At 42.1% G+C, this 20,090-nt stretch overlaps 1 protein-coding gene across 2 annotated transcripts in view; it reads right to left on the minus strand.

Annotated features, from left to right (window-relative positions):
• Nucleotides 1-216: 216 nt before the first annotated feature.
• The window catches only part of FAS (Fas cell surface death receptor), a 30,249-nt gene continuing 10,375 nt past the window's right edge, over nucleotides 217-20,090 (minus strand). Inside the window, exons 2-9 of one of the 2 annotated variants that reach the window (XM_080911390.1) lie at nucleotides 14,399-14,549; nucleotides 6,543-6,680; nucleotides 5,493-5,601; nucleotides 3,603-3,664; nucleotides 3,402-3,455; nucleotides 2,874-2,938; nucleotides 1,635-1,659; nucleotides 217-976 (exon numbers count right to left, since the gene is read on the minus strand). In XM_080911390.1, coding sequence (XP_080767516.1) covers nucleotides 645-976; nucleotides 1,635-1,659; nucleotides 2,874-2,938; nucleotides 3,402-3,455; nucleotides 3,603-3,664; nucleotides 5,493-5,601; nucleotides 6,543-6,680; nucleotides 14,399-14,549 — 936 coding nt within the window. In that variant the 3' untranslated portion in view covers nucleotides 217-644. The remainder of the gene's footprint in view (nucleotides 977-1,634; nucleotides 1,660-2,873; nucleotides 2,939-3,401; nucleotides 3,456-3,602; nucleotides 3,665-5,492; nucleotides 5,602-6,542; nucleotides 6,681-14,398; nucleotides 14,550-20,090) is intronic. The other variant, XM_080911391.1, reaches the window with a different exon arrangement.

Here is a 20,090-nt window from a genome sequence, read left to right on the forward strand (position 1 = left end):
TACATCTGCCCAGCTAACAGATCTTTGACAGTAACAGCCGTGGAATTAACCATCTAACTATTAAAAGGCCTTGCAAAGGAATTTCCTCCTACGAGATCAAATCAAGCTTTAACGATTCACTGAACAGGTGACGTTTAATGGGTCATTAGAGTAAAGAAACCTAAAATAGCAGGCAAATCAACAGAAAACTAGAAATGCAAAAAAAAATACTTTAATTTAAAAAGTCATTTTCTTCTATGATTTCCATCTATAGAAGAAAAGAGCCATCCATCAGCGGGAGGTCTTCAGGTAACTTCTAGTGTTTGCTTTCACCTATAAGTCTGGTCAGTTCAGAGTATATGACTGTGAGCGCAAACACTGCAGATTCTAATTCACATTGAGTACAACTTTCACGGAGGTTTGAATGTAAACCTCACAAAGTAGCAGTAGACGAAGGAAATGGTTCATTTCAGCACCTGCAGAGAATACCAGAAGCAATCGCTGGAACCTGCTGTTCATCTGAACTTGGATGAGCATCACCCTTCATCTGTTGGCAAAAAGAACACACCAGGAGCTGCCTGCGTCGCTACAGTTGGCTTTTGTTTTTGTGCCCATCATAGATGGCAGGCTCTCTCCTCTCTTCATGGCTGGAACTGAGGTCCTTTTCACTCCAGCCTTTGTCTTTCATTGTCATTTCCGATGTCTGAGGTTGAATTTTCAAGGTCCTCCCGGACCATGGCCTGAACTTTCTCTATGACAGTGTAACAGTTGGCTTTTTGGAGACCCTTGATTAAATCCTGGTAGGCACCATTCTTCCCGTGAGATTGATACCAGCACCGGAGCAGTTGGATTTTCTGCTCAGCTGTGTCTTGAATGCTGTCATTCTTGATCTCGTCTATCTTAGCTTCCGAGATCTTGTTTTCTCGAGCAAATTTTTTAACTTCTTGGATTTTCATTTCTTCGGCAATTCTCGGGATATATTTATTCAAGCTAACATCTGAAAAATAAAGCAGGAAATAGTCTCTGAAAATGTCTATCTGAGAGAAATTCCCATTGCAGAAGCTCTGTTCGCTTCTCCCAATAAAGCTTGGAGTACAGGTGAGTTCCCTAGGGTTAGCTTCAGTTGTTCTTCCAGACTTGCTGTGGCTTCTAGTTTAACTCTCTGAGCCAGACATGATGCATAGTATCTTTATGCCTTCTCATCCCATTCATGAAATCAGAAGCTTAAAAAACATCACCTCCAAGGTGCAGTGGAGACCTGAAGACCAAATTCACAAACCTAAAAGGTCAGTTCACCCTATGTCTGAGTCACAGGTCAAGGGACAGGAACAGAATCGCACAGAGATGAGAACATGGGGAGTTTATGGATCCACTTGACTTAGCGTACAGTGGGGTCCAGTGACATAGCTGATTCTGAAAATGTCTTTCTTAAACCTCTCATGATACACTGTTTTATTGCTCCCTGTTTTCTTTTAAATTGAGACTGTTATTAATTTAAGCTTTTGATAGAACTGACCATTGGAATAACAGAAAAGGCTAAACTGTCACTGCAATTAAAACATTATTTCACTCTAAGATCTTAGAGTCTGTTCTGATTTAGGCTTGTTCTGATAAAGAAAGCCACTTCTGTGAAATAGAAGAATAGAAAGACTTACTCGAGACATTCATTGGCACGCTCTCCTGGGAAGAAAAAAGCAAAGACAGAGGAAACAAAACAGACACACAGGTCATTTAACTTTTTTTTCTAAATTCAGAAAGAAATATACAACTGCCTGTTGGACAGATATAATTAAGAAAGTAGCCTTTGTGAACATGAGCTTTCAGTCATTCAGTTTTGATTCTAAAAGGTTCCACCCTCCTCTGTTAGATACAATGTGGCATTAGCTCCAGCCACCTAGAAAAAGCCCTGTTAGGGTCATTAAGTTAGGCCGTTAAGAGCAAAGCCTTTGCTAGGGTTTGAAAATCTGAATCCCATGCTTCGGCCAATGGTATTTCCATGAAATGGGGAACAAGGGATGTGTGAGCCCATCCCTTCCCAGCTCACACAGGTAGGCGTCCTTGCTCCTCCATCCTTACAGTAGTGATGTAAAACCTTATAAGGGTTTGTTTTATCCTAGAAGTGCCTCTTGTAAGCTTGCCTTCAGAAATCCAACTTTTCCAACCAAGTTAACTATATGTTTTGAGGCTATTTAAAACTGTCTATTCAATCTGTTTCCTTACATTTACCACACACACCCCACCCTTAAGAAAAGAATGCAAACCACCCATGACTGGGACTCTGTGCCCAGTCATATTTTGCAAGCTAACTTTAATAACGGTTTTAATCTTAAACTGCGCACCTTAATCATATTCCCCAACACACACAATAGTTCATGTGAATATGGGTGCTGTGATAATTCAGTCTATCATTCCCTGGAAGCAGCCAGTAGGCTGACAGCTACCTTGATGAATAGCCATTGTGAATGCTCAAGGCAACATATGACTACTGATTGATTAAATCTGCTGGTGATTTGAACTCTCATCTGGGTCAGCAGGGGTCAGGAGACAACTACTTCCCTTGTTAAACTCTGGTCAAAAGAATCTTTAACAAGTTCCATTATCTTCACCAATATCATACTTTACTGTGCAGCTCAATAAAGAGCAGGGATGGTCTTCTATTTGAGAAAGAAGTGGACAGGTCAGATCCAGTTCCATTTAGACCCGAATGACTGTAGGAGGCAAACCCTTTTGTGTAGCACCCCACAAAAACTTACTAGTAAATTAGCTGTGGTGTGTTAATTCACTATTAATGTTTTTTTTCCACCATGGGCATGGAGGAGCACGTATTTGCTTTAAAGAAAGTGAAAATTGGTGGTGGTGGTTTGGAGAGAGCTGATCTTCACTCTCATACTCACAGGACTTGGGATTCCAGATTCAGGGTCATCATGAAGTCTTTTCCTGTACTTTATATATATTAACACTGAAAGACCGAAGAGATTTCAGTCAGGCTCAAATGCCATTCTTAGGAAAGCCCCACACAAGGAGAACTGAATTGACAAGGCAGTTACTTGCTCCAGCCACAAAGGAAAGATTAGAAGATTACAAGTCACTGAATGTATCTGGTCATTAACAGGCTTCCAGACGCTCTTCCAGAAAAACCGCAGTGGTACCCAGCTTTCCCTTAAGCACTGATATTATTATTAAGTAATCTTTGTACAAAACACGTTGTCATACATTTTAAATTAAAGACACAAAGAAGAAGTGATTTTTTTTTAAAAATCACCATTAAAATAAATAGGTTGTGGAGGGAGGGCAGGCACAGAGGTCAGTTTTCCTGGGTGTCATTATAACAGGCTACCTGGCTTTCTGTGATTTCTCAGTGGGCACAGTGGCTATTTCTCAGGTCACTTTAATCTACATTTTTGAACAAACTTATGGCTTACCAAATGGTGCTGCCACAACAGGGGTAATCAACAGCCATAGGAGATTTGTGGAACCTGGAACATTGAATATTTTATATGAAATCAAGTGGTTTTTAAGATAAGGCAAATCTCGCCATCAATAATAAACCAATGAGCCTTTTAGTTTTATTCAAGTGAGGATGGGGACAGGGAAGGAATGTAGTCATAAAAACACGCGATTACTTTGTTTCTTGCATTTGGTATTGCTGGTTGGTGTGCACTGTTCAAGGATTCCATGTTCACACCTAGGAGGAGAAGGGAGAAGAAACTCAGAAGACCTGGGTAGATTCCTTCCGGTTTGTACAACGTACATGACAGACGAGCGACCCTCCTATCTGTCCTCTCATTTCTGTTGTGTCTTTCCTTTCAGATATCTCTAGGTCATCATCTAAAATTCACACAAGCTAAGGGCTGTGACTGTTTGGTTGAAAATGTTAAGTTTGCTTTAAGATACAGGAGCTGGAGAGGTGGCTCAGTGGTTAAGGACACTGGCTGCCCAATGGAGCAGATCAGAGTGCAGTTCCTAGAACCCACACCAGACAGCTCATGGCCTTCTGTAAGTCCAGCTTCCGGGCATCCAAACAGCATCTTTTGGCCCCTTTCCAGCACCAAAGTCACAAGCAAATCCCTGTGCCCTCATATTTACAAACTAAAATGTCTTAATGATATCAGGAGTTTCAAAAAGCAACAAAATACTGATATACAAAAGGGGATAAGAATAGACTTTAAATCGGTAACAAGCTGAATTCTTAAGATACAAGAGCTGAAAATAAGCTATTTAAAAATACCTTATCAAGAGAAATTTCAAAAATGATTTGTCTTATAAACCCTTAAAACAGTCTGTAGATCGCCACCGCCTAGGATGCTGCCCAGGGCCCTGGTGGGGAATGAAGTCAAGAGGCACTTGTGCGATTTTCTTCAGCTAGTTAAAGTCTGAGTTCACAGCCCACCTCTTCCTGAAGCCTAAGCAGGCAAGGGTAGGAAGGCAGTGGACCTGCAGGAGACTGTGATTTCACCAACAGCACAGAGATAATTACACCAGCTATTCACCAGGGTGCCAGAGAGAAGAAAAGAATAAAGCATGACTTTAAGGTGTGTGGGGCTGTTGTTGTGTTATTACTAAACTCAGCTACTTCCCCACAATCCATGCCTTGCCTGTCACCTCTCACTCAAAGACACTTGGGGCTAGAGAGGGAGGGAAGGTGCCTTCGGTGCCTGGAATCGAACCCAAGAACCCAGGCACGCACCAGACAAGCGCTCTACCACTACCGTGTACCCGCCCGTTTGCAAAAGCCGAGTTTGCAAAGTGTATCCACTAGTGTGGGTCTCCAGAGAAACGTGGCAGGTGCTCGGAGTTCGTTCAATATTCTTTGCATTCCGACAGTGAGGAAACTGAAGTCCAGAGAGTCTCAATGGTCCGCTCAAACCTGCCCAATCAATCAGCAGACAAGTGAACTGCACAGCCCGATCTTCTCCAGCTGAGTCAGAAGCAAGCCCCTTAGCATCGAGGCAAAGTCCTTATCCAATTCCCTTCCAGGCCTTTCCTTCCTCCAGCAGATCTGGGGCTTCTTGTGCCTCTTTAAAGCTGTCTTGTCTGCCTGAGCACAGTCCCACCCACATGCAGCTGCTAATTTCTTTCTTGCCTCCTCCAGACTCCCACCTTTCAGACGGAGTCAAAGGTCTACCTGTATAACTCACACCAGTCTGAGCAGGAATGCCTTACACTTGCCACACACCAAAAGGAATTGACAGGCAGTAAGCATTGATTGGTTTTGTTTTGCTTTGTTTAAGCATTGATTGTGTTTTTTCCCCTTTTGGCTGTCTTTGCCCTAGAGTCAAAACCTAGACGACAGCCGTGTGTCTCCCATCACAACCATAAGCGGCTAGCAATGTCACTTGAACGGGACGGCTTTGGGAAAGCGCTCGGTGGTGTTGGGTGCTGAGTGGCACCAAATGAGCGAATGGATGAGACGAGAATCAGTCCCGAAATGTCACTCAGTGTGGCTCTACTCTAGGAAGGCAGGATGTCCCATGTCATAGCTAACGTCTCAGGCACAGGATGCTAAAACTTACGAGGCGCAGGGATCACAGTGTTCACAGACAGGCGCACTGCAGTAGAAGTTTGGTTTGCACCTGCACTTGGTATTCTGGGTCCGGGTGCAGGGCACCTCCACTTCTAACCCTAGAAAGTGAGTTTATCAAGTTTTAATTGTAGTAGCTAGTAAAAAGTAAAGTTAAAAATGGCCAGGGCTGCATAGATTATTTTTAGATGCAACTATTATACTATCGAACCTTTAATAACGATGTTTATTAACAAAAAGGTAGTACCAGCTTGAAAGGGTTAGCCATTCTGTTAAGCTCTTAATGGATAGATAACCTGGCTAGACACTTTCTATCATTGCCTAGGTGGCTCCTCCGTGCCTTTAATTGAGAGCCTTACACCTTAAACATGGCCTGAAAACCAGCATCATCATCCCTGTTGACATCATCATCATCATCATCATCACCATCATCATCATCACCATCACCATCATCACCATCACCATCATCACCATCACCATCATCACCATCATCACTATCATCATGCTTCATGATAAGTCTAAACTAGACTTAATCAGACCAATGTTCAGGCCACACTTGCAGATTCTGACTTCACTGTGAGCTGAGAGCTAAGCATGAGTATTTCATCATCTCCTTATGTATAGCCCAGGCTTCTGCATCAATTTCTTTACATCCTGGCCTTAAGAAGATATTGAAACAGCCACAAAAAAATCAGGTCCCCAAGTAGAATGACAACAGACGGGATCCCAATAGATAAGGGGACATCCTCCACACATCTTGGTTTATTTGTAAGGCCAGGAACAAGAACCACAGGACGAGTTTATATAGAGGTAGAGGGGAAAGGGTTGGCTTGGATTGCAGCCGGTGCACCTCTCCTCACTGGGCTACCTGGTCGTGTGTTTTCGTTTGGAAGAATCACTGAGAAGGCCTTTACAATCAATTACTACCTTCTGAGACAGCCCCACATCACCCCCATAGCCTCATTACCAGATAATCTGGTAGTGCGTGGTTCTACATGGAGGCTCAGGATCGGTCTCTTTAAATTGCGTCTTAGGTACATACCATGCCCCTCATCACAGAACGCACATCTTCTGCATTTATCTGAATAGTGTTCCTTCTCTGTGTACTCTTTCCCCTCTGTGCAGGGACCACAGGTTGGTGCACCTTTGTTCTTTGTGCAGTCCTTGATTTTTCGTTCACCTATTGTAAAAAATTAAATTAGTAAATAAAAAAAGAAAAGGAGACAGGAGACCCGGCCCTAGGGTTACGAGAGCGGGAGAACAGGCCATGTCACTCACTAAGAGCAACGCTTGGGAGAGCAGGCTCTGCTCCTCACTTGGGCAGTAGAGTACAGCTGGCCGGGTGAGCCAGGCCCGAGGATGTCAGAACATGCATGCTAGCAGGCTGACCAGCTCAGACACCTCTCAGGCCTAGATTCAGGGCTTTGAATTAGCCCACTCCAATATCTACGCCATGGATGAACTGTTGGAGTGCATGAAGGGGTCAGTCCTACAGACCCCAAACTACAGCTTTTCCATAACACATAGCAACAACAGGATATCTGAGAAGAGTCCCGGTGAGGGTCCAGTACTGACAGAGTAAGAGCAGCCAGATGTCTCAGACCAAACCTATGAGCTACTGCAATGAACATTTGCAAGGAATAAAGTGTGGACAAGAAGTATACTATAGGACACAGGGACACACTACAGCATCCACAAGGAGATTTCCCCCCCTCTGGAGGTTGCAAGGGTGAATGGCAGATATGAAGGGAAGGGGAGGGGAGTGGAATTGGGGTACATGATAGGGAAATCAGAAAGAACCCATAGAAAGTGATTTTTAAAGGCCAGGAAGCCTCTCAAAACAAAAGGCCAAACAATATTCTTATAAAAGTAAGATAGTTAAGCTGGGTGGTAGTAGCTCATGCCTTTAATTCCAGTAGAGGCAGAGACAGGTGGATCTCTGTGAGTTCAAGGCCAGCCTGGTCTATAGATCCAGTTTTAGAGCAGCCAAGGGTATACAGAAACCCTGTCTCGAAAGACAAAGAGAAAGAAAGAAAGAGGGAGAAAGGGAGGGAGGGAGAGAGAGAGAGAGAGAGAGAGAGAGAGAGAGAGAGAGAGAGAGAGAGAGAAAGAAAGAAAGAAAAGAAAAGAAACTTAGTAGGATAGTTAGCCACAGGCACACATGGGGAAAGGGTCATTTGCAGTGACCAGATGCATCCTGTGAAAGAATGGAGAGATTTAGGTCATGGAGGTGACTGTCCTTGGCCACTGAGCTTACTGAACACTCCCTTTGTTCTGATTCTCATTTTATCTTTCGTTCCACAAATCCTGAGAATAGTCAATTTAAGCAAAAGAACACTGGAAGTTTCTAGAAATCTTGATCAAAATGTAAGTAGTTGTGAAATATTTGATAGAACACTAGTATCTCTAAGCCTAGGGGTTTTGTTATTATACAAATGATGAGGACTCCTCTGTCTTTATGACTAGAACCATAAAATAAGGCTTCAGAATAAATATTCTGTTTTTCTTCTCTCCCCTTTCAGTTTCTTTTCTACCCAGGAACACAGGACTTTTTTTTTTTAATAGACAAACACAAATCTCTAATAATTTTGTTTACTATTTGTTTGTTATTATTGCAAACTTTACTTTGATTTATTAAAGTAAGTCTTTCTGTTTCTATGACTAAACATTATAGAACAACGCCTCGTGGAAAGGTCACATATTTCACAAGCACTTACTAAACGCCTCTTGTGTGCTAAGGGCTTTCTAGGAGCTGAAGGAAATCCTGCTAGAGCTAGAAGACAGAGATGAGTCTCCAGGGCCTTCGCCTTCTCACACAGAGATGCTAAGCAGCAGCCAGGGCAGCAGGACACGAGGGTCAGGGGCTCAGAGCCAGGACTGGAAATGTACAGGGGAAATGTAGCACAACGAACACATTGCTAGCAAATCTAGTCATTAACAGTGTGACTAACGAGTAACTCTGGCCATTAACAAAAAGACAAATGCAGTCAAATCTGCTCAGCACGCGCATAACTCGAATGGAATCTGTTTCCTAGAGCTTGGCTTGGTGAATTACCTCATAGGATTCCTGTTGATGAAACACAATATTTCCTCGATAAGTCAATTATTAAGTGAAAATATGGATAACCTTTTACACCCTTTTAGTAAACGGAAACAAGTCTGTTTTTAAAGAGCGAAGCATAAGAGTGGAGAGCAAAATGAAAATAGTACATCAGAGCCAGACAGCCTTACAGCAGTGGTTTGCAGGGCGCGGGGAAGAATCAGAGCCAGACAGCCTTACAGCAGTGGTTTGCAGGGCGCGGGGAAGAATCAGAGCCAGACAGCCTTACAGCAGTGGTTTGCAGGGCGCGGGGAAGAATCAGAGCCAGACAGCCTTACAGCAGTGGTTTGCAGGGCGCGGGGAAGAATCAGAGCCAGACAGCCTTACAGCAGTGGTTTGCAGGGCGGGGGGAAGAATCAGAGCCAGACAGCCTTACAGCAGTGGTTTGCAGGGCGCGGGGAAGAATCAGAGCCAGACAGCCTTACAGCAGTGGTTTGCAGGGCGCGGGGAAGAATCAGAGCCAGACAGCCTTACAGCAGTGGTTTGCAGGGCGGGGGGAAGAATCAGAGCCAGACAGCCTTACAGCAGTGGTTTGCAGGGCGCGGGGAAGAATCAGAGCCAGACAGCCTTACAGCAGTGGTTTGCAGGGCGCGGGGAAGAATCAGAGCCAGACAGCCTTACAGCAGTGGTTTGCAGGGCACGGGGAAGAATCAGAGCCAGACAGACAGCCTTACAGCAGTGGTTTGCAGGGCACAGGGAAGAGGCATTGCTTTTCCTGCAGGTGGCATAATACTGATGTTTAAGTGAACTGAAATATCTCATGAGCTAACTTGGAGAGCATGCCCAAATTCATGTAGATACAATTAACCACAGATTCTTTCCTCTAAAGTACACAGTTGAAATTTACAAAAATAAAAAACATGGTTATTTCCCTGTACATTAGGCTTCAAAATGCATTATCTTCTGGTAGCCACACACATATTTATTGCACAAAAATTGGAAAAGCTAGGAAAATATGAAAAGCACCCACATATCAACTACCTTGATATGTTTATTGTCTAATTTTGTTGCATTTCTCTACCTACAAATAAACCAAAAATATATTCCATATGTATAGATATATGTATAGAAACCACAGTCAAGTGGTTTTATAAATGTATAAAAGCAACAGACAAGTGTGTGTATGTATATATACACACATGTTTACAAGCAACAGATAAGTGTATGTATATATGTGTATGTATACATAGATACATACATATATAGAAGCAACAGATGAGTGTGTGTGTATGTATATAGAATATATATATTAAGAGAATATAAATAGTACATGAATAGAAGCAACAGAGAGTTTGTATATATATGTGTGTGTGCATATATTTACATATGCACATGAATAGAAGCAACAAAGAGTGTGTGTGTTTGTATGTGCACATAATATAAAAAAATGCACTGTTGTATTCATTCTATTAAATATCAAGGTGTGATGATGACTTTTCAAGTATTTAATTTTTATTTATCTTTTAAACTTTTGTAAGTGTATACAGTGTATCTTAATCAATCAAAAACATCATAAATGGGGCCTCATGAAACTGAAAAGCTTCGGTAAGATAAAGGACACTGTCCATTGGACAAAGCAACAATTTACAGAGTGTGATCATATTTTTAACAACTCCATATCAGATAGAGGTATAATATCCAAAACATATAAAGAACTCAAGAAACTAGATTAAAAAACCATGTAATCTAATTAAAAATGAGATACAGATCCAAACAGTAAATTATCAACACAGAATTTTTAAATGACTGAGAAACACTTAAATGTTTAACATCCTTAGCCATCAAGGAAATGCAAATTACAACTACTTTGAGATTTCATCTTACACCTGTCAGAATGACTAAGATCATTAACACAAGAGGCAGCTCATGCAGGTAAGATGTGAAGCAAGGAGAACGCTCTTCCATTGCTGGTGGGAGTGCAAGAGTCTACAGCCACTACAGAAATCAATATGGCAGTTCTTCGAAAAATTGGGACTCAGTCTACCTAAAGACCCAGCTATACCACTCTTGCTATACCCAAACAGTGCTCCATGCCACCACAAGGACACTTGCTCAACTACGTTCACTGCAGCTTTATCTGTAATCGCCAGAAGCTGTTAACAACCTAGATGTCCATCAAAAGAGGAATGGATAAAGAAAATGCGGTTCATGTACAAAATGATGTATTGCTCAGCTGTTAAAAATTTCATGATGTAAAATTTGTGAGCAAAATGATGGGACCAGAAAAACATCATCCTGAGTGAGGTAACCCAGAGCCAGAAAGACAAATATGGTATTCGTGTGAACATGAATATGCATTCACTTATGAGTGAATATTAGCTGTTAATTAAGTGATAGTCACATGATACAATTCACAGACCAGAGATGTTAGCTAAAGAGGAGGCCTCTAGGAGGAGATACATGGATTTCCTTGCAAAAAGGAAATAGAATACATTTTGAAAGTGAACTGGGATGGGTGGGGATGGGAGTGGGAGGTATCCGGTTGGGGCATGGGGAAGAATGGAAGGAGAGAGTTGGGGAGAAAAGCTGGAATTGGTGGACATGTTGGGGCAGTGTGGAAACCTAGTCCAATGGACAATTTATGGAACCTATAAGGGTGATCTTAGTAAGGACTCCAATAATGGAGTCCTTACTCATTAGGCAAGGCTTTCAATGATGGACCTGCATTGCATTCAGTTGAATTGCTGGTTGAATTGAATTTCCTGTGGAAGTTCCTGAAAAACCCAGGGTTTTTGGAGAACAAAGGGTTGCGCTCCCAAAACTGACAGTTAGGGCTCCATTGCTGAGGATAACATCCACATAGCTCATGGAACACAAAGACGTCAAGCTGGTACCTGCATGGAGCCTTCATCCCTATGTGCTGGTCTCTTTGGTGCATGAATGTACTCTGGAGGCTGTTGAAAAGGAAACTGGATACCACCCCAACCACAAAACCCTGGACTTACATGTAGCCTGCCTGCAAAATGTGCTGGGGCAATGGTGGCACAGAACTTGTGGGACTGGCCAACCAATGTCTGGTTTAACGTGAGGCCCACTCCATTAAAGGGATCCCATGTCCGACACTGCCTACATAGCCAAGAATCAGAGACTGGACAGCTCAGAGACCTAAATCAATACAAGGATTCCTAATGATATTGTGCTAGACTCATAGATGGGTTCTTAGCCCAATTGTCATCAGAGAGGTTTCTCCTGACTGCAAGTGAGAGTAGGTACAGAGGTCCACATCCAAACACTATGCAGACCAAGAGTCTGAATTGAGGGTCTCCATTGTGCACTCCCCTCTTTGCTATGGGAACCTCATAGAAAGAGGGTGAGGAAAGACTGTAGGAGTCAGGGGGGTTGAGAACACCAGGAGAACGTGGTCTACTGAGTCAGCTGAGCAGGGCTTGTGTGGGCTCACAGAGCCTGCATGGGTCCGCCCCAGGTCTGACATTTGTTATGGCTGTTAGCTTAGTGTTTTTATGGGATTCTCAACAGTGGGAGCGGGTCTGTCTCTGACTCTTTTGCCTACTGCTGGGACTGTTTCCCCCCTACTCGGTTGTCTTGTCCTGCCTCAATTTGCATTAGCTTTTACCCTGTCTTGTTGTATCTTGCTTTGTCACGTTTGGTTGTTGTCTCTTGGAGGCCTGCTCTTTTATGAAGGAACTAGGAGGGGGGTCCAGTTGGGGGAGAGGGGAGACAGTAGGAGTGGAAGGAGAGGAAACCTATTAGGATGATTGTATGAGAGAAGAATCTATTTTCAATTAAAAAAAATCGCTGTAAGTATACAGTGTATTTTGATCCAAAGCACCAGTTCACTGAAATCACTGGAATCACTGAAAAAAAAAATCTATGCTAAGTTTTCATTTTAAAAAGGATGTCCATCATTTGACACAGAGATAAGTTATAGACTCTTCACTGAAGTTACATTCACAAAAGCATCCCCTGCCGTTTCCGTTTGGCTTCTTCACACGCCCTTCTCCCATTCCTCTTCTTTTTTGATGAAAAGAAAGCTGAATCACTCCAACAGTCTGAATTTTCGATCCTCTCCAAAATGCTCAGCCTAGTTTTCTTAAAACAAAACCAAACAAAAAACTTGCTGCTACCCAATATTCGATATTTACTGATTTCTATCACCATTAATATTCTAAGTTACTAGCAGATCATCCATGCTGTGAACAGACTTGACACTAACTTAGCTCTTGGCAAATGTAAAATCCAACCAGAGAGAAGATTGGTGGAGAGTGTTGGGTGCATGTTGAATGGCAGTTGGTATGGATTAGTGAAGGAACATAGAGAAAGCGTTAACACAAGAATGCCTGTTAGAAATTGCTAAAAGCAATCATACAACTAAGTACTGTGTTGAAAACATATAAGAAAGGCTGGTGCACTTAGACTCTGGTTAATGTAAACTATCCCAGGCCTTCATTACTCCAGAATCTACATGCTAAACCCTACACTGTGAAACATAAGCTTACACAATGAAATGCCATACACACAATTACATATTTGGAATCATTAAAGCATTTCCAGATAAATTGATCCATTTCTGTGTCAGCAAGTAAAAACATTTTGCTGGGTTCTCTACCCATGTTCCCTTTTCCGTCTTCAGTGTTTGCACCATTTACATCCCACAGTGGTGTGAACATCCTCAGCTCCAAATACCAGGTATAAGATTCCCCCTTTAAACGCAAACAAGACAAAATTCGAGTAAAAAAAAAAAGTACACAGACAAAAATTTTAGAAACCCTAATGTGCAAAATGCCTTCATTTTAGTTTGTACTTTAAATTTTAAGTATGCAAAGCCAAACTTTCAAAGCATAAACACATATTTTTTAACTCATAGGTTAAATTGATTGTCTGTGATGACCTTTAAAAAAAGCCAGTATGTGATCCTCAGTTCCTGCTTGGAAAAGAGTAACCGTGTAGGAACTTAGGTATAAGTGGGCTGTATTATAAGAGAAACTTTCCTAATAGGCTTAGTAAAATTGTCTTTGTATGTGCATGATCTGAACCTGCTTTGCACTTTGAGTACAAGCCTGAGATGCTAATGATAAAACCTATGGAATCTTTTGGAGCTCTATTCCCTGAAACCTGTCAAACAAACCTATAGATCACTGCGTCACCTTCTCACCATCCCAGTGCATCTAAGACAGTCATTTGTACGTAACTGTGGTCAAGTCCAAAGTTGAAACTAAGTTTACAGAAATACATTTTCCTTAGCCTCTCATTTCCTGGTGCCTGAAAGAGTTCCAAACTGAAATCCATTTGCATTTCAAAATACTGATGTTTGAAAAACTGTTGGCTGCTGTTCATTGCTTTTCTGGTTTGTCTGGTTATTCAGCTATAAAATGGAAATGTATTTCTTTCAGGCTTCAGTGCCAGGTCAGAGAACTTTAGAGACACACTGAAGAGAGGAGCTGACACCTACCCCTGAGGGTGAAATCCCTTGTTAAGGAAGCCCCCAAATCAGTATGGCACACCATGGTCAGTTTTGAGATGACTTAGGCTTTTTAATCCTCACAAATGAATTTTCCTTAGGTGGTGAAAAATAGAAGCAAAATGGATCTTTTCATTTCAGACGTGTATATCATCTGCAAATAATATTTCTTCATAAGTAGCCCAGACAAGTATGATAAAGATGAAAAATTTTGTGCTTAGAAAGCATTGTTATAGTTCCCCTCACCCTTCTTTGTAATGCCTATACCCTATAGCACAGCCAACAGTTGTGTAATTGTCCAACACAGTCTTACATATAGGACATCTCAATCCCTCACCCTGGTCCCCACACTCATCTCTAGATGCTTCATGTGACCTACCAGGTTGGCACGGTAGACAGCAAAATGGGCCCACTTGATATAACCCTTGTAAGCAGTTGTTAGTTTCATGAACACTCCTCCTCAGCTCCAAACCCTTGGAGATGCTATCATTACCTTGGGTATCAACACTTAACTGGGAGACAGCAAGAACCTGTGGATGAGGAACACAAAGATGTTAGTGGTTTCTCAACCAAGTAATGTGGGAAATATATATCTTATACCTGAAAATGCCTACATCTGTGTACAGCCTAACCCAAGGCATGCTGGTGGTTGGCAGGTCCAACCACAGGTTTCTCTAGCATGCAGTAGAAACACAGGGCAGCTGAGCAGTAGAGGGATGGACAGAGGATCCATACTGCCTCTCAGCCTCAGGATCTTCATCTGCACAGTGAAGACGCCCCTGCCTCCTCCCAGACCTGTAGTGATAATTAAATGGAACCATGCATTTAAAACTCTCAGCGTAATGCATGGAAGGTAGTAAAAGTGTTCCCTGTAAGCGGTTGCATTGACATGAAGTTCCAGCCACAAAATAGAGGGGGAAGCAAATCAAAGCCAACGTAGTTTGAAACCTAGTTTCTACCACCGAGAGTGGCTGACATTCCTGTCCCTCAATTTCTTCACCTGTGAAGGAGACTAGCATTCTCTGTCTTTACAGGTTAATGGTGAAGATAAACGTAGTCACTTCGATCAGACTTGATTCTGGTGCAAAGTATGTCTGTGCTTCCTCTGGCTACTCAGTCACAGAACCAAACCTTCGATCAATGTCTCACGGTTTCCAAGGATATAATAAATTTCCATTAAATCTTTAGCGGTCTCTTCAGTCTTGTTCATATATATATATATATATATATATATATATATATATATATATATATATATACATATATATATGTATATATATGTATATATATATATATTTATCTATATCTATATCTATATGTATACACACACACACACACACACACACACACATATATATATATCTTTTTCTTTATGGAGAAAAAAATCTTTGAATCAATGTCTAATTCTTTTCTCCTGAAGATGTAAACTTATTATCCCACATGAAATTATTTCCAGTTTATCTTTATTAGCTACATGGCCCCTTTCTTGGGATTTCTCTAAGTACATTTTAGCCCTCTATGGTAGCCGCATTTTCTCCTGGGACAGATGTATTTTAGGAAGCATTTCTGATATCCAGATCTCAAATAGGGAAAAGTGACACTAAAATGTCAGAAAACATTTGACTTGTCTGGACCTTCCCAATAGAAAAAGGACGGCTAGAATGTCTCTTAAGTTTTCCAGTGGCCAGTAAAGTGCTCTCTCCGTGTACTCGGAGGTGAGGAAACATAACATAGAATAAGACTGACGTTCTGCACAGGAGCAATTATGCGTAACAAACAATAAGAAATGCTACAGAGATGGGAAGCATTGAACCTAAGAATGCCAGCATCACACCCAGAGTGCTGCCAGCTCAAGCCAACAGACACTTGCTAAGCCAGGTCCTGATAAGTATAAATACAACTAATTATTAATGGGAAATAGGCAAGACTTGCATAGAAATTTGGGTTTTGTAACAAGGTAATATGCAGGAATGTTCCACATTTTATATTTGCATGGCCTTTTTGTTTTCCTTTGAGGTGCTGGGAATTGTACTCCTTTCTTTAGGACATCTCTAAGGGGGAAGCTTAAATAAACTATATTTATTGGCATCAACTTCTCTTTTCAGAATGTCAGTTTCTGCCTCTTGCTTTCTCAGCAGCAATAGATAAAGTACTAGTCCAGTTGATGTTGGGACATCTTTCATATTGGATAGCCATCAGGGGGCAGTAGGAAACAGTAATTTGTGGCAACGACTTTCTCCTAATAAAGATTTTGGGGGACCAATCATTGGGCAAAGAGTAGGGGGAACATCTAGGTCAGAGGAGAAAAAGAAATGGGACTTGGGGCATTTGGAGAGGGAGAGATTTTGGTGTATAGGATGTGAAGAACTAGAGGGCCCGGTTAGACAGATCCGCCACCAGAGGGTTTATTTTAGTACTGCTTACTAATTAGGATATTAGTAGCTGTGCTCAGTGATTGAGTTACCTGTTGATTCTGAACTAAGGGCTGTGTGTGTGTGTGTGTGTGTGTGTGTGTGTGTGTGTGTGTGTGTGTGTGTTCCTTCACATGGTGCTACAACTGAGTTCTAGAAAAAGGTACGGTGGCAAAGCACCCCAGCCAGTCTTGGAGGTTAGATGCGTGGAGCTGGCTTGGCAGTGGGAAAACACTGGGTCAGGTGGAGAGATTTCAGAGCGAAGGGTCAGGGAGGCTGGGAATGTGAGCAGAGTCTGCATCAAGGATTCCAGAGATTGGTGGTCTCTGCATGGGGCTAGCCATGGAGGCAGAGAAACCGCTGGGGCCCGAGAGTAACCGGCGCTAGCGTGGGATAGTGCTTTCTGCTTATTATTTAACGCAACTGTAATTTATTGGGAAATATACCCAAAATAAATTGTTCAAATAAGAGAGGTTTTGCACAAAAGCCATTTAAATTCTTAGGGCTCCGTACTCTGTATCAAAGTCATTCCAATGAGAATGAACTACACTATTTGACATTCCAGAATTTGGCAACACACAGAAATTCTCAGAGTAGAGCTGGGAAATGGCCCAGTTGGTAAGTGTTTGTGAGGCAAACATGAAGACCTGAGTTGTATTCTCCAGAACCCTCATAACAGCCATGTGCCAGCACTGGGGGAAAAGAAGGAGAAAAGGAAATTCTGGGGAGTGCAGCTGGACCAACCTAGGTGACTCAGCAAGCTCCAGTCTCGGTGAAAAAGCTTCTCACAAGAAAATAAGGTGAGGGATGACTGAGGGAAATACCTTCAACCTCCATACACAGACCGACAAATGTGTGTGTGGGTGCACATGTGCGCACAAATACATGGCTACATATACACACAGGTATGCACACATGCGTGGGGTCAGGGAGACTTGAGAAAGAGAAAAGGGATTCTCAAATCAGGAAATACTTCAAAGGCTAGGAGCAGATAATCAACATTCTTTGGTGACAATGATCAAAACTGAATTTAACCCACCACGTGGAAGAGGAGTAATAATTTTTAGCACCAGCCACGTTGGTTGAGGTAAGGGGTAAGGCTGGTGTCAGCAAAATTTTCTTCTCTTTTCTGTCAATTCTGGTTTTTTTTTTTGTTGTTGTTTTTTTTTTGGTAGAAATAAGAAAATGACACAAATTGAAACTCAAAGAGAGGGCATTTATAGGGTTGGGGCTAGGGCAAAATGGCAAATCTAAACTTCATGCCTAATTGTTTGTGCCCTGTGGATAGGCAGCCTGTCCTTGGTATGAAAAAATCTTAACCAACAGCTGAGAGATTCATATGGGCATACATGTTCGAGTTAATGGAGCACACAGACACCCTGCATTTATGGACTGGTGCCACTCACAGCTTTCTCAGAAAGATATACATATCTTCTGCCTTTTGGAGCTTTCTGAAAGACATGTGCCCCTCTTCCCTACTTCATTCTGCTTTAGTTTTGAAATCCTGAACTGGAAGTCAAAACTCATCCAGGGAAGCCTGGTGGTTCAGGGTTATAGTCCTGTTTACCCAGGCTGAGGCCACAAGTTCCAGTCTGCAGGGTAAGTGAGTTCCATGCTGGTGTGGTTACATAAGGAGACCATGACCAAATAAGAAGGTTGCTTTTGTTGCTGTTCATAAAGGAGCTCAAAGGTGTCGTACTTGCTAAGAATGCTTGAGAACCTACTTTCTCAGCACTGAGGACAGGGAAACATTATCCAAAATGCATCCAGACTCGAGAAATAGGTACTCTGGTCAAAAAGAGTGAAGAGACACAGCCCAGTGGGTGCTATTTCAGAGGCTTTCAGATGTGATCACACACACACACACACAAACACACACCCACACACACACCCACACACACACCCACACACACACCCACACACACACATACATGCACACACACACACACACACACACACACACACACACACACACACACACACACACACCCCACGCACTTCAGAGTTGATTTCTTTCAGAAATGTCCCTTAGCACATCAATGAATGTGTCAGGTGCCATAAGGAAAGACCGTTTGAAGGATCTCTCATGACTGTTGGCAGAGGCAAGGCCAGCCACACTCCATAAAGTTTGCATTTAAAGAATTTGTTGATTTTTTTTTTTTTTGGTTTGTTGTTGTTGTTGTTTTGCATTCAGTCATCTTTGCAGAATTTAATGATTTCCCTAAAACCATTTAGGTAGAAACAGGGACATTTTAACTATGATAGGGCAGGAAACTCACACAAAGCTAAATGTTCTGAGTGGTTCCTTTGTTTTGTTTGAGAAGCAGAATAAGCAGAAAAGGAATTAAGGACAGGAAAAGTAGATAAACAGTGACAAGGGACAAAACTGGAAAGAAGGAAACACAAAAGTTATTTAAATCCATGCCTTTCTTAAGTAAACTATTGTTAAGTCAGAAATCCCTTGACTGTACAGTCTATGGAAAGAAATACCAAACAAGTAAATGTACCGTGGAGTGCCTACTGTGTTTCAGGCATTGTCTGCTTAAAGCCTGAGAAAAACAGTGGAAAGATACATTCTCTCTTGTAGCATTGTTTATATATAAGTGAGTGCATTTGTTACCAGGGAAATGAAAATCTATCACCAGTGTGTGTGTGCCTGTGTGTCTCTGTGTGTGTGTGTGTGTGTTTATTCATGCATCCACGTATGCATGCAAATGGGGGGGTCATATTATAAAGAATTGGCTGTGTCAGCCCTCAGATTAGATGGTGTAGGCCACCAATCAGAAAAAAATGCATCTTAAGCCCTAAGACAGACTGAGAAATCTTTCTTACTGAGGAAATAAGCAGGGGGTGTTTGTTTATTAAAGCATTCAGTCCACTGAGTGGGGTGCATCTATACATAATATCGGTTTTACACACAGCGTATCAATTTAAATATCCATCTCAAGATACTTCAGAACATCAGACCAAAACTGTGTGCAGAATGACATAAAATATTAACCCTCTCCAGGGAGGACATGCTTAATAAAGAGAAATGTAGCCAGGCAGGAGTGGCACAAACCTTTAATCCCAGCACTTGGGCAGTAGAGACAATCAGATCTCAAAGTTGGAGATCAACCTGGTCTACAGAGCTAAATCCAGGGTTCAAAGAAACACTGTCTCTAAAAATAGAAAGGGAGAGAGAGAGAGAGAGAGAGAGAGAGAGAGAGAGAGAGAGAGAGAGAGAGACTATAGAATTGGTTGGTAGAGAGATGGGGAAGCTGGGGAGATGTTGGGTGAGTGAAAACATTGTCAAAACATATCATATGAAAGATAATTTTTTAATTAAAAAAGAAGGCTATTAAGAAATTACAGGCCTTAAGGAAGAACCATGCTGGGGACTAGCTTTTTAGCCCTCCTGACCCACAAAGGGAAGGAGCACTTTGGCCCTCACAATCACAGAGGGCCACACACAAACACACACAGACACACAAACACACACAGACACACACACACCTGGAACATCAAATTAGAAAGGAAACATGACATCTGCTTAGTTTCAAGCCAAATTTTTAAAATGGATCTCTTCTGGGCTAGAGACGGGTCAGCAGTTGGTCCCAGAGGACCAGAATTTGGTTCCCAGGAGCTAAGGCAGGCAGCTCACAACCCCCTGTAACTTCT

Source organism: Micromys minutus (assembly GCF_963924665.1).
Source record: "Micromys minutus genome assembly, chromosome: 2".
Lineage (NCBI taxonomy): Eukaryota > Metazoa > Chordata > Mammalia > Rodentia > Muridae > Micromys > Micromys minutus.